The sequence below is a fragment of the Neoarius graeffei genome, chromosome 7 (genome assembly GCF_027579695.1).
Source record: "Neoarius graeffei isolate fNeoGra1 chromosome 7, fNeoGra1.pri, whole genome shotgun sequence".
NCBI lineage: Eukaryota > Metazoa > Chordata > Actinopteri > Siluriformes > Ariidae > Neoarius > Neoarius graeffei.
The window spans coordinates 79,182,553-79,208,014 of NC_083575.1; the positions used below are offsets into that span (position 1 = coordinate 79,182,553).

The 25,462-nt window shown below is 42.1% G+C and overlaps 1 protein-coding gene across 1 annotated transcript in view; it reads left to right on the top strand.

The window, feature by feature from the left end:
- The window catches only part of tbck (TBC1 domain containing kinase), a 297,287-nt gene that overhangs the window by 141,473 nt on the left and 130,352 nt on the right, over window positions 1-25,462 (top strand). The window contains exons 21-22 of the mRNA XM_060926464.1: window positions 11,315-11,351; window positions 15,530-15,691. Coding sequence (XP_060782447.1) covers window positions 11,315-11,351; window positions 15,530-15,691 — 199 coding nt within the window. The remainder of the gene's footprint in view (window positions 1-11,314; window positions 11,352-15,529; window positions 15,692-25,462) is intronic.

The window sequence follows — 25,462 nt, forward strand, 5'->3', positions numbered from 1 at the left end:
TCTCAGCTGGCTCGCGAGTTGAATGAGTTGTGAACCAGCACCAGCACTGGTCCCGAACCAGCCCTGGAACTGATTTGGTGGAAAAGAGGCATAAGAGACCCAAACCTATTATAGCATGACAATGCCCCTGTGCACAAAGTGAAGTGAGGAAGATGTAATTTTGTAAGGTTGGAGTGGAAGAACTCGAGTGTCCTGCACAGTGTCCTGACCTCAACCCCACTGAACACCTTTAGGATAAAGTGGAACACTGACTGAACTCCAGGCCTCCTCACATGACATCAGTACCCGACCTCACTAATGTTCATCTAGCTGAAAGAGCACGAGTCCCCACAGCCACACTCCAAACTGTAGTGGAACGCCTTCCCAGAAGAGGTTATAACAACAGCAAAAGGCGTCTAAATCTGGACTGGAATGTTCACCAAGGACATGGGTGTGAATGTCCGGTGTTCACAAACCTTTGGCCATATAGTGTACTACAACAGCAAAGGTTACCGAATGTGTTGAAAGGATGTTCAGTACAAGCATCACAGCAGAAGTTCTTTGGTACAAGTCGACTGTATCCAGGTGAGATTATCCACTGAAGCAAAAGCGAGTCTTGGATATAAACTATTTTCGGGAAATCTGTAAGTTGTTGGCCAATTAAGGACTTGTGTGGAAACTCTGCCAGTTTTTTTTTTTTATATAAGACTGGCTTTCAAGGGCTTGCTAGGTTTAGCTCTGTCTGTATCCTGTCCTTTCAGCTTTTCACTGTTTGCACCTCTTTGTCCAACTCAGCCTGTGCCACACTGACAAATTCATTGCCTTCATACTTTCTCCTGTGGGAGAAAAATCCCAGAATCCCCTCCCAGGCTCTTTTCTATCAAACAGAGGAAAAAAATCCATGACCTTCCAGCCATGTCCATCCTCTGTGAAATCCCAGGTGCTTCATGAAAAGCCGAATAAAAGATGAATAGCAACAATTAACATTGAGCTGATGTCCTCTTCAGTTTCTGAGCAGCTACCATTGTCACAAATGAGATAAGAACCCAAGCGCCTGCTGTATAAGTGGATGAAATGTGCTGGTGAAGTTACCAGTAGCGTTTATGAATATTAATGAATCTTGCAGCTTTTGATTTTTTTTTTTTGTTACTTCTGAGCCATTTGTCCTGTTCTTTGAACAGTTCCTTATCCTTCAGTAGGGCCACTAAAATGTGTAGTTTTCAAAGAATTATAGCTTTATTTTTCCTGTCTGGGTAATGTTTGATCTTGTCGTTTTGAATCACTGCTTCATTAAAAGCACAAATCTATTTTGGCTGATGGTGCAAGAACAATATTGTTTCACAAAGCATTAAGTTTTGGCTGAGTACATCCTAAAGTTCCCTGTGAAATTGGTTTGCACATGGAGTTGTGATGGCCAACATAAACCGATGGCTTGTTTTTGTTACGCAAACAAAAACTTTAACTTCTTAATAGTTCCTAAACTGAAGTATTACGACACACCAAGACTCTAGAGGAATGTTCGATCATGTGTAGTGAACTGCAATATGATACACATATTTCAACATCTTCATCTCCTGCTCTGAGAGTTCTCTCCTGATGATAACAATATAATGTAATTTGTATTGAGTTTCTCAAAGGTACATGTGTAATCATGGAGCAATACAAGCTAAATCAATCCAGATGATAAATGTACACATGCACAGGTATACTGTATGCTTGGCTTAATGTTTACATTTATTTAGAAGATGCATTTAGCTCAAGTGATGTACAAGTTAAGCAGAATTCAATCCATGAAAAAAGGTAAAGAGGCAGTTGCTGGTTTATACTTCTGTATTTAAGCATACAGTGGCAAGGAAAAACACTGACCTGAGACGGCATGAGAAAGAAACCTTGCAGGAACTAGACTCCTGGGATCCCGTTCTCTTCTAGGTCATACTGGATAGTTTGATGATAAATCATTACAGTATCCAGGTGTAGGAGAGTAGACTCAGTGTTTTGAAAGGATGTTCAGTATGCGAGGGTACTTCAAAAAGTTCTCAGCCTCACCCGGAAAATGTCACAGGAGAAAGATTGTTCTTGCATTATTTTTCAGTGTAGTCTCCTTTAACTTCAATGCACTTGGTCCGCTGGTGTTCAAGCTTCCCTATCCCTTCGTGGAAGGTGGTCACATCTTGAGTCTCCAGATCCTCCTCAACAGCATGGCTGATTTCATCATCAGTCTGAAAATGGCGACCATGCAACTGGGATTTCAGTTTGGGAAACAGATGTCAGATGGTGCCAGGTCAGATGAGTAAGGTGCATAGGGCAACAGCTCAAAGCTACATTTGGCTGCTTCTGCCCCGTCTCCTGTGCTGTATGGACGGGTGCATTGTCCTGGAGCAACATCATGCCAGCTCTCTTTTTTTCTTTGATTGCTTCTTTCATTTGAGTTTTTGTGGACAGTGATATAAGACTTTATAGTAGACAGGTATGCCCCAAAATAGGAGTTTTGCCCCTTGTTTCCAGGTGAGGTTGAGAACTTTTTTGAAGCACCCTCATAAGCAGATCATGAGTAGGATTCTAGGGATGAGCACAAGACAATCTTTATAATTATAGCACCAGCTCTTTGGTGCATATTTACAGTATCCAGATGAGGTCATCCACTGAAGCAAAGGAAAGACTGTACGTTTTGAAAAGTACAGATCTTTAAGGTATCCATGTAGGACCATCCATAGCAATAGAAAGTGACTCACAATACATACACTCTGAATCAGGCAGGTCTGGAACACAAGAGCAGCAGCAGGAGAAGTCTGTCAAGATCTTGCATTGGTTTTGTATCAGGCAGCCAGAGTAAATGTATAGCTCAACTGAAAGATTATTAGGTATGTGTTTATCCTATATTGGTTTTAAAAAAAGTGTAAGCAAGAACTCTGGGAATTCTAACTGGGACAGCAGAAGTACAAGGGAGAGCTCGAACATAATACATGAGAGTTCACCCAGGTTCCTCCAGTGAGACAACCCTTCAGGGTTCTAATTTTTCTAAAAGTCTAGGGCATTATGTAGGTCGCCAGTATGGCATTTCCTCTGAGCTTAGACTCTATAATTGAAACTGGCATTTGTTTTTTGTGCCACAAAGATGCTTGATTTGAATTTACAGTTGTGGTCAGAAGTTTACATACAGTGACATGAATGTCCTCTTGGATATGAATGTCATGGCAATATTTGGGCTTTCAGTGATTTCTCTGAACTGTTCTTTTTCTGTGGCAGAATGATTGTACAACATACATCTTTAAAAAAACAACAACAACTAGAATTTGGTGCACAATTTTCTTTGGATTTTCTGAAATCAACACAGGGTCAAATATTTACATACAGCACACCTAATATTTGGGTAAAATGTCTCTTCAAGATTCACCTTGACCAAACATTTTTTTTGTTTACCATGAACAAGCTTCTGGCAGAATTCTGGTTGGATATTTCACGACTCTTCATGGTAGAATTGGCAGAGTTCAATTAATTTTTTTTTTCTTGGCATGGACTTGACTTATAAGCACGGTCTATATATTTTCAACAGGGTTGAAGTCAGGACTTGTTTTAAGCTTAATGTTAGCCTGCTTTATCCTCCACAACCAGCTCTGATGCATGTTTGGGTTCATTGCCCTGTTGAGACTCCCAGTCATGTTCAATTTTCCAGTGGTTTGAGGTTATGCTGAAGAATTCTGTGGTAGTCCTCCTTCTTCATTATTCCATCCACTTTGTGCAATGAACCAGTTCCACCAACTGTAAAACAGCCCCAGAGCATGATGATCCTACCACCACCACCAGCTGGTACAGTGTCCCTCTGTACACGGTGGTCATTGTGGCCAAACAACTCAATCTTTGTCTCATCTGACCATACACCTTTCCTCCAGAAGGCTTTTTCTTTGTCCATGTGGTCAGTTGCAAACTTTAGTTAAGCTTGAAGGTGTCAATTTTGGAGCAGGGGGTTATTTCTTGGATAGCAGCCTTAGTCCATGGTGATATAAAACTCACTGAACTGTAGACAGTGATCCATCAGCTTCCAGTTCATGGTAGGGCTGTGCCATGGTGGTTCCCGGGTTGTTCCTGACCATCCAAACCAATTTCCTTTCAGCTGAGGGTGACAGTTTAGGTTTTCTTGAAGCAAAGTGGCTTGGCAAAGTGACTACACCTCTCAGTAACTTACATACAATTGTTTGAACTGATGTAGGGATCTGCAGTTGTTTAGAAATGACTCCAAGAGACATTCCGGAGTTGTGTATATCTGCGATCCTCTTTCTCAGATCTGCTCTGAGCTCCTTGGACTTCCCTATTTTACTGTGCATTGGTCAATCCAATGAGTGCTGTAAACAAACCCTTTTTCTGAAGGCACAGAGAAGCTACCAGCTGTCGTCAATCATAATCACTAACAGGAAGAGGCCTTGGCCTTGGCAAGATAAGAGACATTTTGGAAGTCTCAGCACGTCTGAATTAATAATCCAAGTGAGCGTATGTAAATTTGTGACCCTGTATGCATACTTTTGACCCTGTGTTGATTTCAGAAAACCCAACGAAAACTGCACCGAATTCTAGTGGATTTATTTATTTAAAAAGATGTATGCTGTGGGCAGCACGGTGGTGTAGTGGTTAGCGCTGTCGCCTCACAGCAAGAAGATCCTGGGTTCAAGCCCAGCGGCTGGCGAGGGCCTTTCTGTGCGGAGTTTGCATGTTCTCCCCGTGTCCGCGTGGGTTTCCTCCGGGTGCTCCGGTTTCCCCCACAGTCCAAAGACATGCAGGTTAGGTTAACTGGTGACTCTAAATTGACCGTAGGTGTGAATGTGAGTGCGAATGGTTGTCTGTGTCTATGTGTCAGCCCTGTGATGACCTGGCGACTTGTCCAGGGTGTACCCCGCCTTTCGCCCGTAATCAGCTGGGATAGGCTCCAGCTTGCCTGCAACCCTGTAGAACAGGATAAAGCGGCTACAGATAATCCATGGATGGATGGATGCTGTACAGTCATTCTGCCACAGAAAAAAAAACAGTTCAGAGAAATTGTTGAAAACCCAAATATTCCCATGGCATTCACATCCTAGATGTCACTGTACGTAAACTTCTGACCACAACTGTATACTATGCACTGGCTGTGGACTCCCAAAACAAAACATCTAAATTGTTGGTGTTTTTTCTTTTAAGATTTAAGATATAAATATTTAAATATACCCCCCCCCATCTGTGATTTGGTTCAGATATTACTCGATTGCTTGCGTTCCTTTACAGAAGGACTGATTTTTTTTTTTCTCACAGTTATGGAAGCAGCAATATGAACACCTTTCAGAGAAAATTAAAAGCTTCGACATCCTTCTCCATCTCATATCCAAACCAAAACTACTGCCAACCATTCTGTCTGCCACATCTGTGCCTCTTTCGCCACTGCCGTTGCTTTCCTTGTTTTTTTCATTCTCTGTTTGATGTCCTGATGTCAGTTCACATCATCACAGACTACTTAAAGGAAATGTCCACCTTTAAATACAGTAAATATTAAAATATTTGTGATTTGATTCCTGTTTTCATTACCTTAAGGAGGTAGCATTTACCTGCTGCATTGAGATCACAGAAGGATTGTTCTGTTACAAAATAAGAGGAATACTTTTTAATTATTCATTACAAATATTTATATGCAAGCCATTCAGAGTCAGTTTGCACCTTTAGTGTTGATTGTCTTTGAAAGACGCATCATGAATAGAGTATGCTTACGAGTAGGGCTTCTACAGTGGTTCTGCTTTTGTTCAGTTTTTTCATTTGAAGTATACGATGAAGTATATGGTACTTTTGTCCTTTATTTATGCATGATGGGGAGTTGCTGAGCAGTATTTGCCAATTTATGGGTCTGGGTTTATATCTCAGAGAGGGATGAGGAACTGTTTTGACTAGAGGATCGCTTGCTTAAGGGTCGCTGCAGGATCAGTTTTATGGCCAGGTGTGGCCCTTTTCCTTATTATTTCATGACAGATTAAGGAGATTAAAAAGTCTGGAGTTGATTCCAAATATTGAATTTGCATTTGGCAGCTGTTCATGAGAACTCTCAAGATTCAGTTCAAAGAGGTGTTGATGCAAGTGAAGGAGGCCATCGTGAGGCTGAATAAAACCCACACGTATCAGAGAGAAACTTTCAGAGTGTTTCAAAAAACCCTTCACAACATCTTGTCAAGAACACGCTCAAGGAGGTAGGCCAATCATTCTCAGAGTCTACATTCAAGAGACACACTGATGAATGTAAATACAGAGGGTTTACCTCAAGAGCCAAACCACTGGCAACACTTGAGAACAGAAAGGCCAGATTAGACTTTGCTAGAAAGCCTGCTTTAGGGCATTGGGGTAGGACAGGTTGGAGCCAAAGCCTACCACAGGGAAAGGTGTCTGGAGTGGCACCTTTGGCAAGTGCCAGCAATCCCTTAGCCATCCTTGTCAGGGTTACGACAAACAGAAGCCCTTCCAAGTCCCCAATGGCAAAGCAGGCAGAGGAGGAACCATTACACAGATTCCCAATGGCTGTGGAGGCAGATGAAGGCAATGCCAGGTAGATTGTCTGAGGCACGACTCTGTTGAAGTGAGTTAGCGGCAGTTCATTGCCATTTCAATGCCAGATCCTGTATGTCACATGTTATATGTGCCGCAGTGAAAGGCCTTGAATTCATAGTGTGTGGGCCACTTCTTTGCAAATTGAGGTCCACCTTAAACAAAGCCATGTCTAAGGTTGTTCTTCCCAACAAACGAAAGCCTGCTCAGTTCTGGAAGAAGATTCTTTGGACAGATGAAACCCAGATTAACTTGTACCAGAATGATGGGAAGAGAAGAATATGGAGATGGAAGGAAGGGCTTGTGATCCAAAGCACACCACATCATCTGTCAAACATGGTGGGCATGAGCATGCATGGAACTCTGGGCCAGTGGAACTCTGTCACTGGTGTTTACTGATGATGTGACTGCTGATTGAAGTAACAGGATGAAATTCTGAAGTATATCGAGCTATACTTTCTGCTCAGATTCAGTCAGATGCTGTAAAACTGACAGTGCTTCATAGTACAGATGGATAATGACCTGAAGCATACTGCAAATGCAACCCAAGAGCTTCTTAAAGGTAGACTGCCTTTCTGATTTTTCAAGTTTAGGTCATAAAAAGAATTTTCCTTGACACCTAATTATTTTTGTTTAGTGGACTGAAAGCTACTGAATTCGAATCACAGACTTCAAATTTTATTCGCCCTTTTTATTTTTTATTTTATTTTTTATTAATAGAACAGTTCATGAATTTAGGGCCACATGGCCCTAAATTCTCTGTTATTTTTTCCTGCTTCACCATGATCCTATTCAAGATACTACATCATGCATCACGTGGTGGGCTTTCCCCATTCACGCAAGGCATTGTGGGATACAAATTTGAAACAGGAGAGGAAAATGGAGGACACGAATGAAACGTGAAAGACTGACTACAGTAACGGAAAGTGAGAATAAAAGACATTATTGCAGTGTTAATGCAGTGGTTTGTTAAATCCCTTGAATTAAAGCAGAAAGTCGACACGCTTGGATCACATCTTGAATGTTTCATTTCACAACAATTGTGGTGGTGTACAGAGGCAAAATTACAAAAATGGTGTCACTGTCCAAACACCTATAGACCTTGAATTTACCTTGAATCCACCGATCACGTCGAGTACATGTAGTCGTCGGTGGACCGTATCACAGGGCCAGGAAGTCTTCTCCGACTTATTGTTAGCCCCCCTGGCTTCAGAATTGGGTCAATGTGGCTTTTAAATTCATGTGATGTATTGGCATTTACTGCTTCTTCAGACAGTCAATTCCAGTGGCTAACAACTCGTTGGCAGAAACAATATCTCCTAAGCATCAAATTATGCCTCTGCTTAATTATACTCTTATGGCCTCTTGTTCTCAATGTGTCCCCTTGCTTGAGTTTGACGAAGTACTCTGGGTCCAACTTATCAATGCCGTGCATGATCCTGTAAACCTCTAGTAAGTCAGCCCTGTACCTCCTGACTTCGAGTGACATTAGACCTGCAGCTTTTAGTCTATCTTGATAATCCATATTATTCAATCCTTCTGTCATCCTAGTAGCGCTCCTTTGGATGTTCTCTATATTATCTACATCCTGCTGTAGAAGGGGTCTCCATGCTTGAGCACAGTAGTCTAAATGGGGTCGCACTAGGGTTTTATATGCATCCTTCTTATTATTTCTAATATTTGGTTTGCCTTCTTTACTATACTAGCCACGTGTCTGCTAGGTTTCAATGTCTCATTTAAATAAACTCCTAAGTCTTTCTCGTCAAATGTTACATCGATGAGTTCGTCTCCCATGACGTAGTCATATCTTGAATTTTTGATACCGATGTACATTACCTTACATTTCTGGGTGTTAAACATCATCTGCCACTCCAAAATCCACTCGTACAGCTTATGAAGGTCTTCCTGGAGAGTAAAGGCTTCCTCCGCAGTGGCAACTCTTCTCAGTACCTTGGTGTCATCAGCGAATTTCAGAACACTACTGGCAAATCCTTCATCTATATTATTGCCAAAGATGATGAACAGGATCAGGCCCAAAACTGAGCCCTGGGACACTCCGCTAGTGACATTCGACCAATCTGACATCTTCCCATTAATCACCACCCTCTGCTTCCTATGTGCCAGCCATGCACCGATCCAACTACAAATCCTCTGACCAATGCCATGCGCTTGTAACTTTATTAGAAGCCTCTGGTGGGGGACTCTATCAAACACTTTGCTAAAATCTAAGTAAAGGAAATCTACTGGAAATCCCTGGTCCACATACTTTGTAACCTCCTCCGAGAAGACTAACAGGTTTGTTAGCCTGACTGCAAGTATCTAATTTAAGGAGATGATGGATTTCAGCTAATAAAATCAAGCAACATTTGTTGTTGTTGTGTATACTTAGTTGTTGAGCAGTTGACTATTTAATCCCAAGTGAACACTCTTAAGAGTTTGTATATGTAGTTCTCTGTCAGTCTAATATCTAAGGCACAAGGTTCGACTAGATAACGCTAAACACATAGCACTAAAACTTCTCATTTAAATGTGTAATCAAGCTTTGCAGTTTTTTTTTAAATAAATTAAAGATCTTATTCAATTGTAATTTAATGGAATTCAAAAATATGATTTTTTTTTCCCCTTACTGGAAAATTGTACTTTATGGAGTTCTTAGCGAAAACACCTAACTAATGAAAGTGCTTGTATTGGCTTAAATATTAAACCAAATAATTCCCATCACATAGACAAACATTTCAGCCTCTGTGGATTTACGTTTCAAAAAGCTGATGGGTAAACAGTGTGTGCTAAATCTCCCAATAGTGCAGCTCAGCCAGTGCAGCACTTCAGCTAACTCTTCATCCTGTTATAGGGCACTGTTACTTTTCTTCTGGTTGAATAGCTAGTCTTATAGCTCGTTATATTATATGAATACGAATGTTTTACTGGGAAATATGTCATTTGTATTTTTCATACGAGCTAAATCCGGGACATGGAGAACCAAAACCATGACATAAATCTCTATATGTCACTCATGAGGATATCTATGAGTGGTTTTGATAGATTTGGGTACTTTTTGTTTGTGAATGTGTCTACATAATAAAAAGAAAATCACATTTTGGCTTGAACATATGAAGTTTATCTTCTCATGTTGAAAAACTTGTATTTTTTCATACAAAATACTTCGCAGGTCTGAGTGACATATTTAAATAATTTTGGCTGGCATTGAGTGGTGTATCAGATATACTCCATTGAGCTAGCATGATATTGAATGAGTCGAAGATGAGTAGCTGAATGGAATATATCTGATATACCACGAAAAAAGCCAGGTATTATTATTATTATATGTACACATTCCTTTCAGGTGTTCAACGTGTCCTCCTCTTTCAAAATTTACTCAAAATCTTCTGCATTTAACAAAGCAAACCTGGCGGCCATGTTTATTTACAAACTGTTAGTCGCTCGCTCGCGCAGAAGTTTCACGTCTCCGATGTATGACATCATGTTGTCTTGACAACCATGCAATAGCGAAAACCATATTCAGCGCTTATTCTCCATTGGGTAGAGTGAGGTAATACACGTAGAATAAGCGATATGCTAACAATATTGCATGCTATCAAACCAAATGAGCGAAACCCGCTAGAAGGGAATGTTTTTATTCCATGGAAAAAGTGTCCTGTATGTATAATAATTCCCAATATTTCACTCCAATGACATCACTCCCAGTGTTTTCCTGCTGGCTTGATACGCGTTGTCAAAATGGCGAACCGGTTCAAAATTAAAATTCATTTGATTAACTTGCTTTTTTTTTTTGGTGAATGGATCCATATATTGTAATATAATGAACATTACACAGTGGCGTGAAGATATGAAGTTTATCCTTGAGTGAGCAAAACAACCGTGTAATATCTTCTATGTACACTACCGTTCAAAAGTTTGGGGTCACTTTGAAATGTCCTTATTTTTGAAAGAAAAGCACTGTTCTTTTCAATGAAGATCACTTTAAACTAATCAGAAATCCACTCTATACATTGCTAATGTGGTAAATGACTATTCTAGCTGCAAATGTCTGGGTTTTGGTGCAATATCTCCATAGGTGTATAGAGGCCCATTTCCAGCAACTCTCACTCCAGTGTTCTAATGGTACAATGTGTTTGCTCATTGCCTCAGAAGGCTAATGGATGATTAGAAAACCCTTGTACAATCATGTTAGCACAGCTGAAAACAGTTGAGCTCTTTAGAGAAGCTATAAAACTGACCTTCCTTTGAGCAGATTGAGTTTCTGGAGCATCACATTTGTGGGGTCGATTAAATGCTCAAAATGGCCAGAAAAATGTCTTGACTATATTTTCTATTCATTTTACAACTTATGGTGGTAAATAAAAGTGTGACTTTTCATGGAAAACACAAAATTGTCTGGGTGACCCCAAACTTTTGAACGGTAGTGTACGATCACTCAAGGGTCACATTAGTGAGTCTCCTGATACATAAAGTTACACAAACTCAGGAGCTCTTGTAGGGACACTTTGTGTGGTTTTTTTTTTTTGGTTTTTTAATAAATTGAAACTATATAGATTTTCATGGGTACCACATTTTGGGATAAATGTTCCTGCAAATGATTTCCGAATAAATTTTTGTTTGATAAATGATGCCCATTGATGCAGAGACATGTCTTACTTGAGCAAATCACATTCACTAGAGCTTACATGTCTTTGTGTGTTTTAATGTTGACAGAATTTAGCATTATATGAGAAACGAAGATTATTTCGCCATTTAATCAAATCCCACTTTTCTTTTTTTACAGCTCTATGCGATTCCATGGTTCCTGACGATGTTTACTCGTAAGTACAGCCACACACACACACACACACACACACACCAATTAAAGTCATTAGTTGGTGCTGGAACAATGAGACTCTATCAATCCATTCTTTCTTATTCATATCACAAATAGATGAAATTAAATATTCATGAAATTTTTAATACCTAACAACAATCATAAAAGTTTTTGTTAAGACTAAAGTGTTTGTTTATATATATATATATATATATATATATATATATATATATATGGCACATTATATAGATTAAAAAGCACAACAAAGGCACTTGGGTAGTTATGAGCTGCGTGAAATAATATGCAAGATGTTCTTGTAAAATCCGTTTCATCATGTTGTCCATGTTTGATTTCTTGAAGTTCTGATGTATGTTTTAGATTTTTAGGATGTAAAAGCTACCTATAAAAGACTTTTTCTTCATTAACTAAAAAGTTATTATAATGTTGTTCTATGAAACTGTAAATTATGCCTCCTCGGGTCTTGACTTTCCTTGACTCGGTTATTTGATGAGAAAAGTTATTTAATATCTTTGATATAACCAAGGTTCGCACCGTTCACATTTTCTTGATGCGTGATACAAATTGTAAGACGCTCTTTTTCTGTGAAGTGTTTATCAGAATATAAATTTCTGAAACAATCATCACTGATGGTCCATAATGGCCCATTATTTCAGAAGGCGTAGTTTCCATTATGCTGAAACTTGTATTGAATTACACAGGATAATTGTTAAATGGTAAATTTCTCCATGATCACGTGGTGAAAAATCTATTACAGCCCACACGCTGATTTTCCCAACGTCTCATTCAGTGAGAGAAATGTCATTTAATCTTGTTTGCTGTGGTTCTGTGAGCGGCTTCTGCTCGCCGCCGCTATGCAAATGAGGAATGACACCCTTGGGTTTCGTGAGGGGAATGAGAAGATTAAGCACAGGATTAAGACTGGGAATGGGGCTCTGAAATGCTGCTCATGTGACCTTTTGATGTGGAGTTTGTGAGTTGGGAAAACATTGAGGCTGTCCTTACTGATGCAAGCTCAGCTCCGTAAGCCAAACACACTCAGCAACCGTATATTCCAGAACTCACAGCTGGAATCCAATGTGTTTATTTTGCTAGTTTAAATTCTTTACTGTGAGAAAATAATCGGGTAATAATCCTGTTGATGCCATGGTGACAAATAAGAAATATCAAAAAACATAGTCCGTTTTTTTCCGTAATTATGTTGCGTTCAATTGTAACTTATCATTTCCAACTTCCGACTGGGAAAAATCGAAGAAAACGCCTCCTAAACTCGAGAACTTGGGAACCCCTCAACCCCTGAGTTCAGCAAGTGACATCAAATCAACATGGCTGCTCACAGCATCAACCATAAACCTTTAAACGAGTTCTACTCTATATAGCAGTATTAGCTTTAGATCCATCACAATACACACATGATCGCTTGTTAATTCTTTAACACTGACTAAACAGTTTGCTGTTTTGAGAAAGAAAATCGACAATACATCACTCGTCACTTCGCTGGTAGCTTGTTGCTAAAACAAAAAACAAACATGGAGGCATCCATGTTTTCCACGGAAATCGAAAATGTTATCGTTCCAAATTCCCACTTCTGAGGTGACACGGAGCGGCACAAGTGTGTTGCTGTATTTACACCGATCAGCCACAACATTAAAGCCACTGACCGGTGAAGTGTATAACATAATAATCTCATTAAAGTGACACCTGTCGAGGTGTGGGATCAGGATTCTCCACGGATTGAAAATATAGGGGGGTGGGGGTCAATCGGATGGCCTTGAAACAAATTTACATATGCAATTTGCATAAAATTTACATAAACTACTCTCAAATAGTAATCATTTAGAATAGAGGAATCAATTGGACTGGTACAAAACACATCATACATCAAACATTACACACTTACACATCATATTCAGACACATTGTTTGAAATGGAACTGGAAAAAATATTTTTTTATTTAGCAAACTACAAAAAAAGTACAGAAAAGTTTTTGTATGAACTATATTCACACTGCTCCACAAAAGCTGACATTGTTTGAAATGGAAATGTAATTGCAGGCATCACTGGAAAAAATATTTTTTTTTTTAGAGAGTAAAGTACATTGAAAAGATATTGTTTTAACTATATTTACACTGCTCCATGGCTATATTTGCCGCACGAACTTTGAACTTTTTGTTTTTATCCTTTATTTCTTTGCCGACAATAACAATCAGTTATCTCGAACTTGGTGTCGATTCACACGTTATTATAAAGGCGTGTGTGGCAGCGGGGGCGTGGTCAAGCATCGGCCTGTGACAGGAGGGCGGAGTCAGGGAAGGTAAGTGGCAGAATCACTACACTTGTCGTTAATTAATGTGTTTGTGTGTCTTCCCAGTGACCGCGCCCTATTTAAGGAGAGAGAGCGAGAGCAGAGGGAGCTCTCTCCCAAACCAGACGGCTGATGTGTGTGCGTGTGTCTGAGCGTGTGTGAGAGTATATATGAACGCTGAAAAGCTGAATAAAAGAGTTTTGTGAACTCAGTTCTGGCCTGCCGTCCTTCTGTGCTCCACCCACCTACATGAACTGTCACAGTGGTGCTGAAATCCGGATGGCAGAAGGACGGCAGACCAGAACTGAGTTCACAAAACTCTCTTTTATTCAGCTTTTCAGCGTTCATATATACTCTCACACACGCACACACATCAGCCGTCTGGTTCGGGAGAGAGCTCCCTCTGCTCTCGCTCTCTCTCCTTAAATAGGGTGCGGTCACTGGGGAAGACACACAAACACATTAATTAACGACAAGTGTAGTGATTCTGCCACTTACCTTCCCTGACTCCGGCCTCCTGTCACAGACCAATGCTTGACCACGCCCCCGCTGCCACAGCGTGTTATCTCCCGGCGCAAGAACAATGTGTCAAAAACGCCGAAGTGTGAAACGCTTTTCTTAGACTATAATCGTCAGACTGACTAAACTAATTGCTGGTAGATGAGTTTCACACTCGGGTGTTGTCGCGTTGTCGGTACTCCAACAGAGAAAGGCTATCTGTCACAAAGAAAACAAAGGGACGTCTCTTCCTTTTGTAAAGGGGCGGCAGAAATGAAACGGGGGCGGGAATCACAGAAAGGGGGGTGGCTCGCACCTCTAAAACCCCTCGTGGAGAACCCTGGGGATATATTAGGTAGCAAGACAACAGTCCATTCTTGAAGTCGTGTTGGAAGCAGGAAAAATGGGCAAGCATAAGGATGTGAGCGACTTTGATCAGGGCCAAATTCTGATGGCTAGATGACTGGGTCTGAGCATCTCCAAAACAGCACATCTTATGGGGTGTTCCTGGTATGCAGTGGTTAGGACCGACCAAAACAGAAAAGTGTCAGCATTAACTTTTTCAGCAGTTTATGCTACAGTAGCTCTTCTCTTGGATTGGACCATATGGATTACCCTTCGTGCCCCATGCGAATCAGTGAGCCTTCGACACCCATGACCCTGTCGCCGGTTCACCGGTTGTCCTTCCTTGGACCACTTTTTGTCTGTACTAACCACTGCATACTGGGAACCCCCCACAAGATGTGCCACAGTAAGCTCAAATGTCTCCAGTTGTTTTTCTTTAATCAGGAAGCTTCCTTCCTGTTTGAAGTTTACTTTTAAGAGAAGACAGATGTCTTTTTCTCCTTCTTCTTCTTCTTCTTCTTTTTTATAGCCACCAAGGGCACCACTGATGACATTAATAGTCCATCATTGGTGTGTCTAGGGCATTTAAACTTGGTGGAACCCATCCTTCTCCAAGCTTGATCAATGGACAATTTAAAGTAGCCAGTTAGTCTTTGGACTGTCAGGGAAACCGGAGCACCTGGAGGAAACCCACACAGACACAGGGGGAGAACATGTAAACTCCACACAGAAAGGCCCCCATCGGTTGTGAGGTTTGAACCTGGAACCTTCTTGCTGTGAGGCAACAGCGCTAACCACTGCACCACCGTGATGCTAATTACAGATGTACAAATTAGTAAATAAGAATGACTAGGCTTATTAGCAATGGAGGCATCATCACCATCAACACCATTGGTGTCAAGTTCGACTTGTTTGTAATAGAGTAGAATAGAATATAATTTTCATCATTGAAAATATGCTCCGTACTTCCATTTACGCTAAACATCCGATTTGTCCTGTGTGCGATTTCTTTCTAGACGTCTTTCCCCTGCATAAGATCTTCCACCTGTGGGACACGCTGCTGTTGGGCAACTCATCGTTCCCTTTCTGTATCGGAGTGGCGATCCTGCAGCAGCTGCGTGACCGGCTCCTGGCCAACGGCTTCAACGAGTGCATCCTGCTCTTCTCTGACCTGCCTGGTAAAATACTCCCCTGCACCATTGTTGCGCATTTCACACAAGCTCATGCATTAAAATATTCACCAGCTATCGAATCCATTTCAGTCCCTGTGGTTGCTGTCATGGCTGTGCGCCAGTGAGTTGTGCATTTTTCAAAACCCTTGCCAGAAGGTGATGGACAGCCTGCAGTATGAGTTGCATGAAATTTGTCCACCTAGGCATGTGAACTCTGCTTGAAGTATTGGAGAGCTGAGGCAGTGCAGCAAACGAGTTCCATTTGGCTATATCAGCTGTGGAGTGTGTGCATAATATGGCAATGTGCTCTGCTCGGAGCATAATGTATATTCAGAGCCAGAGAGTGCATGGAATTAAATTGTATTTGACGTGCAGTAGATTTGTGCCCTGAAACAGAAATGCAAATACAGCACAAACAGATGACGAGATTGCTATAGCTCATCCACTGGAGCGTCCAGATTCGTTACTGATATTTGTTTGTGATGGTTATTATTAATAACAGAGTAGGGGGCTTGTTTGTAAGGTGCTGTTTCTTTATAATGGAAAAGTAACTCATTGGGAGGGAAAGTAACTGGTCGACCTGTGAGCTGGGACCGTGTGGTGGTGATTAGTGTGCTTTTTTTTTTTTTTGGAAGGAGTCTCCAGCGTTAGTGCTTTATAGCAGTGATAAAGCTGAAACTTTACATTTTTCCACACAGTAAAAGTCTTCAGGATAGAATGGTGTACAGTGCATTTTACAGTCTTTTTTTTTTTCCATGAGCATGACCAGCCAGGTGTGTTGTCTTTCTCTTTGAAAAAGAAAAATGAGGCTGATAAGAGAACGACTAAGTAATAAGGAGGAGTAAAACACTCCATCACATCATCTTATTGGAAATAATACCCTTCTACACCTCTTTACATCATGATTCATCACCCCATCCTTCCTTACACTGATTATTTTTCTTTAGCCTAAATACACAGATGATTTCGGACTATTTAACAATTATTTCCCGAAGGCGAAGTGAAGAAAATAAATCACAGTTCCACCTTACCTTAGAATAGTTTTAGACCAAACTTCGTAGCGTCTTTAGTGCTTTTAGAAACAGGATTTTCTTTCATCATGCTGGATCAGCCACCATGACCTGGATCAGCAACGACGGCCACACAAGGAAAGAACTGGACCACATCCTTACCAGCCGATGTTGGCACACCTCAACAGACTGCCATGTCTACCGCAGTGCCGAGCTGGGAAACTCCGACCACAGGCTGCTCGCCATGACAGTCTGTCTTCGACTGAAAAGGAACCACTCCACCAAAGCACAGTGCAAGGTCAAAATCTCCAAACTGTGGTCTCCTGAAGTTGCAGCCCACTTCCAGCTGGACCTTCACAACTGCTTCATCACCCTGCCTACAGACCCAGATGAGGACAATCCAGAGAAGCTCTGGAATGACCTAAAGTAAAGCATCATCACTGCTGCAGCCAGGGTGCTTGGGCACAAGAGAACAAAGAAGAGGAAGGACTTCCTGTTAGAGGAAACTCTGTGTTGTGGAGGCAAGAAGAACAGCCAGACTGGCAGGAAACCACAGGGAGTGCAGACATCTTAACGCCAAATGCAACAAGCTGCTCCGCAAGGACAAGCTGAACTGGCTTGACAACCTAGCAGAAGAAGCAGAGGCGGCTGCCCGTAGAGGCAACCAAGGGTCCCTCGACAGGACCCTAAGGACCCTCTCCAGGAAGACATCACCACCTACCGCCTGCGTGAAAGCCATGGATGGAACCATCCCAGACACTCCAGATAAACAGATGGCGCAGTGGAGGGAGCATTTTCAGAGCTTGTTCAACCGTCCAGCACCCACCCCCCTCTCCCCAGCTGCAAGAACTAGCTGCCTCGGCCAGGGAGGATGATTCTGTCCCTACTGGTCCCCCCACTCTAGCTGAAGTGGTCAAGGCCATACAGAAACTCAAACCTGGCCAGGCCGCAGGGGCCAACGGAATCACCCCAGAGTTGCTGCTGCATGGTGGACCCGCAGTAGCAGGTCAGCTCCAACAACTGTTTACCACCATCTGGAGTAACGAGACCATCCCAGCGGACTGGCTGCAAGGTGTCATCCTTCCCTTCTGGAAGAAGGGGCCCAAAGACCTCTGCAGCAACTACAGAGGGATCACCCTGCTGAGCGTCCCAGGGAAGGTGTTTGCCAACATCATCCTCGTGAGACTGCACCCACTTCTTATTCGCAAGCAGAGAAAGGAGCAGAGCGGCTTCACACCAGGTCGCTCCACAGTGGACAGAATCCTGACCCTCCGACTGCTGGCTGAAAAAAGAAAGGAGTTCAGGAAACCTCTCTATGCAGCCTACGTGGACCTGAAACAAGCCTTTGATTTCGTGGACAAACCAGCCCTTTGGAAGATCCTCAAGATCCTTGGAGTCCCGGTCAAGCTGCTAAACCTCCGACACCTCCTCCTGTGTGAGAGTAAACAGGCTGCTGTCAGACAATTTCAACATCAACAGCGGCGTCTGCCAGGGCTGTGTCTTGGCCCCGACAGTCTTTAATACAGCCATCGACTATGTCACGGGGAGAACTGTGGCTCAGTGTGCCTGCGGTGCTAGCTTTGGTGATGTTACCATCACAGACCTGGATTACACAGACGATGTGGCAATCCTGGCCAAAGTCATGGAAGCCCTCCAACTTGCCCTGCAGGCCATGGATACGGAAGCCCAACTGCTCGGCCTGATGATCAGCTAGGAAAAAACCAAGGTTCAGTGCCTCAGCGACTACGAGACACCCCAAGCAGGACTGGTGATTAACTCTCACCCCGTGGAAGCTGTTGACGGGTTTTGCTATCTCGGAGGCACAATAACGTCTGACTGCAAGAGCGATTCTGACATCCAGCTCCGCATCAGTCGTGCCGCCTCTGTGATGGCAAGCCTTGACACCATATGGTCCAACAGGAAACTCTCGGTCCAAACTAATATCAGGCTGTATAACAGCCTCGTGCTGTCCATCCTCATGTATGGAGCCGAGACCTGGACTCTAACAGCTGCCCAGGAACACTGCCTGGATGCCTTCGACACCAAGCACCAACGAAGGATCTTGGGGATCAGGTGGTATGACCACATTTCCAATGCCACCCTGTGTGAGATCACCAACCAGCCTCCACTATCCAACAAGATCCACTCAGCTGTCTCCGCCTTTTCAGCCACATCGCCAGGGCGGAGCCACCCCTGGAACCAGCCGCCCTACTGAGGGAACCGACCCTCACCACCTGGTCCTGTCCCAAAGGCCGACCCAGACACACATAGTCCGATCAGCTGAGCGACGACCTGCAGGCTGCTGGCCTCAACATTGCCACTGCCTGGGAGGCTGCCAGGAACAGACCTGCTTGGAGAGCCATATGCAGAGGTGCCACGCTCCCTTCGGGAGCATGCGGAGCTGAAGTGAAGATGTGTAATTCTTCCTGGTGACAAAGCAATCGGCTGCCATTTTGCCGAATCACTCAAGGTGATTATCAAGAAATAGTCCGAATTTCTCGACCAATCAGCACCTGCGATTTTCTATAATCACCTGCGTATTTATACAATTTCTTGATAATCACCTCGAGCGACTCGGCAAAATGGCAGCCAATCACTTCGTCACCATAAGTGAGGAAGAATTACAAATGATTAAAGAAAATGCTGTTCCTAAAAGCACTAAAGATGCTACAAAGTTTGGCCTAAAACTGTTCAAAGGTAAGGTGGAATTGTGATTTATTGTGGAAGTGTGATTAATAACGTATTACAATAACAAAAGCATTAATATTAACCCATCGTTTATGTTACAGCTGGAACTACTATCCAAGTCATGCAGTTAATAAATAATGCGCGTGTTCTGACCAATCAGTTTTGAGAATCCAACTGCACTGTGGGGCAAAAATAATTAGTATACATACGGAGGTGATTATAGAAAATTGCGCATGCTGATTGGTTGAGAAATTCGGACTATTTCTCGATTTATCACCTCGAGTGACCCGGCAAAACAGCGGCTAATCGCTTTGTCACTGTAAGTGAGAAAGAATTACACATGATGAAAGAAAATGCTGTTCCTAAAAGCTCTAAAGATGCTACAAAGTTTGGTCTAATACTGCTCAAAGGTAAGGTGGAATTGTGATTTATTTTATCGATTTCAAAACAAAGTATTTTATGTGAGTTGGTGTAGATAAGTGACACAAGTCTGTGCCGCACCATTATTACATTTGCGTGCTGCTTTTGAAGTTTGAAACAATTATTATTATTTTTTTTTTTAATATGATATTTTTATTTTTTGAAATAATCACCTGTGTATTTATACTAAAACAATTATCCACCTCGGCGTAGTGATTAGCGCTGTCGCCTCACAGCAAGAAGGTCCGGGTTCGAGCCCCGTGGCCGGCGAGGGCCTTTCTGTGCAGAGTTTGCATGTTCTCCCCATGTCCGCGTGGGTTTCCTCCGGGTGCTCCGGTTTCCCCCACAGTCCAAAGACATGCAGGTTAGGTTAACTGGTGACTCTAAATTGAGCGTAGGTGTGAATGTGAGTGTGAATGGTTGTCTGTGTCTATGCGTCAGCCCTGTGATGACCTGACGACTTGTCCAGGGTGTACCCCGCCTTTCGCCCGTAGTCAGCTGGGATAGGCTCCAGCTTGCCTGCGACCCTGTAGAATAGGATAAAGTGGCTAGAGATAATAAGATGAGAATTATCCACCTCAGGCTCAGTGAATATCGGTGAACAATAACCTCGACTTCGTCTTGGATATTATTCACTGATATTCACTTACCCTTTGGCAAAAAATGATTAAATATTAGAACGAGCACCTTGATATAAAGTTCATGTTACAGCCGGATACACTGTCAAGGCCGTACTATTGTATGGAAATAATGTGCACCTTCCGACCAATCAGATTCAAGTATTCAGCTGCACTATGATATAAGGAAGTTTCATGGATATTACACAACATTTAAATAAATTAAATTAAATAACAAATCCAGATATGTTCCTGTGACTTTGGAAATTGATTTTAGAAGGCTTTTATTGATTTCTTGGCATTATTTTTGACATAGTTGTGCATTCCTGCCAAATCATCTCAGATCATCAACGAGAAACATTCAGGTCAGCCTTGACAACTTCTCGATTATTATTATTATTATTATTATTCACCGATATCGGTTATTCTCACCTCTCACCAAACTCCTGATAGGCCTAACACCTGTCAGCAGATAATCTTTTTCCATTTATCCCAATCTTTAAATAATTTGGCTTCCATTACAGAGTCCAAAGATCTGTCAATCTTGCTGTGAGCGACTCAGTGATGTTTTGGATCCATCGCTTTCTTGGCCGTCCTACAGGCCTTTTAGTCATAGGTTTCCAGATGACTTCATCAACTTCCACTTTCATCTCCTTGGGGTGCCTTGTGATTGCCATCACCTCTGTCTTTCCTCAGTTTAATTTTAATCCATGTTCCTTTAGCACCTTGTTCCACACTAGGACAGAGTTGGTCAAAGTCAGTGGGTCAGACTCGATAAGTGCTACATCAGTGTAAGCAAATTTGTCTTTCGTTTCATGATCCCTTTGTCCTTTGCTCTTGTTGACAGCTTGAATCACTTGATCCATCAATATGATGAACAGAAGAGGTGATACTGTTGACCCTTGTCTCACACCAGTCTTAACATCGAACCACAACTCGCAAGATATCAGTTATTATTCACCTCACCTTCAGCGAATAATTGTTCAATAGCTACCTCCAAGTGCTTTGTTCTTTACTTGCTTAATGATTATTGAAAGCAGCCACTGATTGTGACATTTCAGATCGACTGAATACAGGATTTTCTTTCACATTGGACAGTAAATCATAGAGTTGTCCTTAGGTTAATTTTAAAGGTGCGGTTTGTCATTCAAAAAAAAAATAATTGACCTGCAGTAATATTATAATTTCAAAGATATCTTAGAAACATTCTAATTAGTAATATTTCCAGGCAGTAGAGCTCTCACTTTTATACATTTCCATCTTCTGTTTATATTTTTCAGGCCCTGAAATGAGCTCTGCCTATCGCTCTTTCCTTAAAAGGCAAATCATAAAAGGGTGTATATTTCAGTGTGTTGGGTAAATAAGAAAATTTCAGCGGTTTCCTTGTAATTAATTTGCGCTAGCCGTGGTAGCACAAACTGTTACTGTCACTCAGGATCTTTCTATTTATTCATTCATTCTCATTATCTCTAGCCGCTTTATCCTGTTCTACAGGGTCGCAGGCAAGCTGGAGCCTATCCCAGCTGACTACAGGAGAAAGGCGGGGTACACCCTGGACAAGTCGCCAGGTCATCACAGGGCTGACACATAGACACAGACAACCATTCACACTCACATTCACACCTACGGTCAATTTAGAGTCACCAGTTAACCTAACCTGCATGTCTTTGGACTGTGGGGGAAACCGGAGCACCCGGAGGAAACCCACGCAGACACGGGGAGAACATGCAAACTCCGCACAGAAAGGCCCTCGCCGGCCACGGGGCTCGAACCCTGACCTTCTTGCTGTGAGGCGACAGCGCTAACCACTACACCACCGTGCCGCCCCTTTCTATTTATTATTATTATTATTATTATTATTATTATCCTAATGTGGTTTTAGGGCGCTATTTCTCCCTCAATTTTCAACCAGTCATCACCAAATTTCACATGAAGAATACCCCTGGACTGAATTAGGTTGCTATGACTTTTGGTGCTGATCCGGATCACTGATCTGGAACGATCCATGAAAAACAGGATATTTTTTTTTCAATCACTTATAACTGTCAGTTTTCATGATTTTTTTTTCAATCAGTTTTTATCCTCCGCTGGCTGAAAGGCCTGAACGGGGATTATGTCGTGGCAATGTCCGTCCGTCTGTCCCGGGAAGGGTACTCACCTTCTGAAATCAACTCCTCTCATAATTTTTGGAGGAATTTCACGAAATTTGACAGGATTCTTCGTTATACAGTATGTCGGTGATGCGCATTATTGCAATTTCATTCAATTCAGTTGCATTTCGCCAGAGTTATGGCCCTTGATTACCAAACTTGTACTTTGACAATTTCATGAGGGTGTATTAAGCACTTACAGCATAGATATAGTTGCCAGAAGGGGATATTGTGCTCTCAGAGCACTCTTATTTTATTTTGTTCAGGGCGGCAGGGTGCAACTTATTCTTGACCTTCAATTGACAAAGGTCAGCCAGCACAAATTGCTCTGACTTTAGTCACAGTCTCTATTTAGTTATGATTTGTTTTGTAGTGTGTTCCTTAAAATTAATTATAAACTAAATGAAATGAATTAAATACACTATCAGGCCAAATGTTTGTGGGCATACTGACAACACACCCATCCATATGTGCTTTTTGAACATCCCATTCCACCTCCATTCTTCTGAGAAGGCTTTCCACTAGATTTTGGGGCGTGGCTGTGGGGATTTGTGCTCATTCAGCCACAAGAGCATTAGTGAGGACAGGCACTAATGTTAGGTGGGGAGACCTGGGATGCAGTCAGCGTTCCAGTTCATCGCAAAGGTGTTGAGGTCAATATTCTATGTTTTTGTGCAAGACACTCAAGTTCTTTCACTTCAAACTTGGTAAACCAGGCCTTCATGGAGCTTGCTTTGTGCACAGAAGCATCGTCAAGTTGGAACATGTTTAGACCTGTTAGTTCCAGTGAAGAGAAACTTTAATGTTACAGCATGCAAAGACATTCTGTATAATTGTATACAACTTTGTGGCAACATTTTGCGGAAGAACTACATATCGGTGTGATGGACAGGCGTCTGTAAACTTTTGCCCACACCGTGTATAAATATAAATACTTTTTTTTTAGTTTTTGACAATAAAAACACAATAAAATATGACCAGGTTGGCTGTGATTGAACTTCGCAACAGAGGTTGTATGATTAAGCTATTTTCAAGAGGATGAAAGCCTACTGGCTGTTGAAAATGTTCTGTTGTTTAATGGACGCCAGCTGTCTCAAGTATCATCTCATTATTATTATTATTATTATTATCTCATCCGGCCAACAGGTGATGAGTTTATGCCATCATGTGTTGTCCGTCGTCCGTTCGGCATCGTCCACATTTCACGGAAATCGCTTCTTCTGTCTCAATTTTTCACCGATTTTTTATTCTTTTTGGCAGGAAGGTAGATCTGCCTGGGGTGCATATACTGTACCTCCTACCCAAATTTGCATAATTGCAATTAATGATGAAGATATGGAGTAATTAAGCCCTAACAAGCAGTTTCCACACAAATCGCTTCTTCTCCCTCAATTCTTCACTGATTTTGATTCTTTCTGGCATGAAGGTAGAGGTACCTTGGCTGCATACCGTATAACTTCTACCCAGATTTGCTTAATTGCAATTATTATTAATGAAGTTATGGACTAATTAAGCCTTAATGAGCAGTTCAACAAAAATCGCTTTCTCTCAGTCAATTCCTCGCCGTTTTGGATTCTTTCTGGCCAATAGGTTGGTATTCCGAGGGTGGATATCACTTCTATATATAGCTAGTAATATATAATGTATATAGCTTGCAACATTTATTGCGCAAGGTGGTCCACTTTAGATCATTCCTTCTGGATGGGACAGGAGTGAGCTATGCTGTCATTGACTGACTGTCTCATTTCTTCATACACCTTACAGTTCCTGCCCATTTTTCTTGTATTTCTGTAGAGTCCCAGAGTGCCAACAAAGCGTTCATCTCTTCCACAGACCACTCCTGGTTCGATTTTGCACTGTTTTCTGGAAGACTCTCCATGCTGCTGCTTTTGCTTGCATGGTATCAAAATGGCAGCAATAACAGATGATAATGAATTTGGTAGCCGCTTTCAATAGCCACTGACATCGGTGCTTTCAGGGTTGGGACCAGCAATTCTGTGGCACCATGCTGGCGCCAGCTTTTTGGTCGGTCAAAATGCATGAAACAGGTTTTAGATTGGGTACCGGCAACATGTTAGTGGAAAAGGGCTAATGCTGGAACATTTTTAGGCCTCTTGGTACCAGTGAAGGGAAACTGTATAATGAGGGAGAAGAAGCGATTTGTGTGGAAACTGCTCGTTAGGGCTTAATTACTCCATATCTTCATCATTAACCGCAATGCTACAGCATACAAATACATTCTGTACAACTGTGTACAACTTTAAAGGAACAATTTGGGGAAGAAATACATATGGATCTGATGGTCAGGTGTCCACAAACTTTTGGCACCACTGTACGCAACCACTGTAGATGGAGAGTTTCAATGCCAGGTTTAACTAAAAACGTGGCTATCGTTTGTTGAAGTAATCTCATCTCATTATCTCTAGCCGCTTTATCCTTCTACAGGGTCGCAGGCAAGCTGGAGCCTATCCCAGCTGACTATGGGCGAAAGGCGAGGTACACCCTGGACAAGTCGCCAGGTCATCACAGGGCTGACACATAGACACAGACAACCATTCACACTCACATTCACACCTACGGTCAATTTAGAGTCACCAGTTAACCTAACCTGCATGTCTTTGGACTGTGGGGGAAACCGGAGCACCCGGAGGAAACCCACGCAGACACGGGGAGAACATGCAAACTCTGCACAGAAAGGCCCTCGCCGGCCCCAGGGCTCGAACCCAGGACCTTCTTGCTGTGAGGCGACAGCACTAACCACTACACCACCATGCCACCTTGTTGAAGTAATATTCCAGATTAAACGTTCACCTTGTTAAATTTATTTCATTTTTATTAGTTCAGTGTCAGCTTACAGATGGATAGTTTTCTCGAATTGTTTTGGTTGTTTCA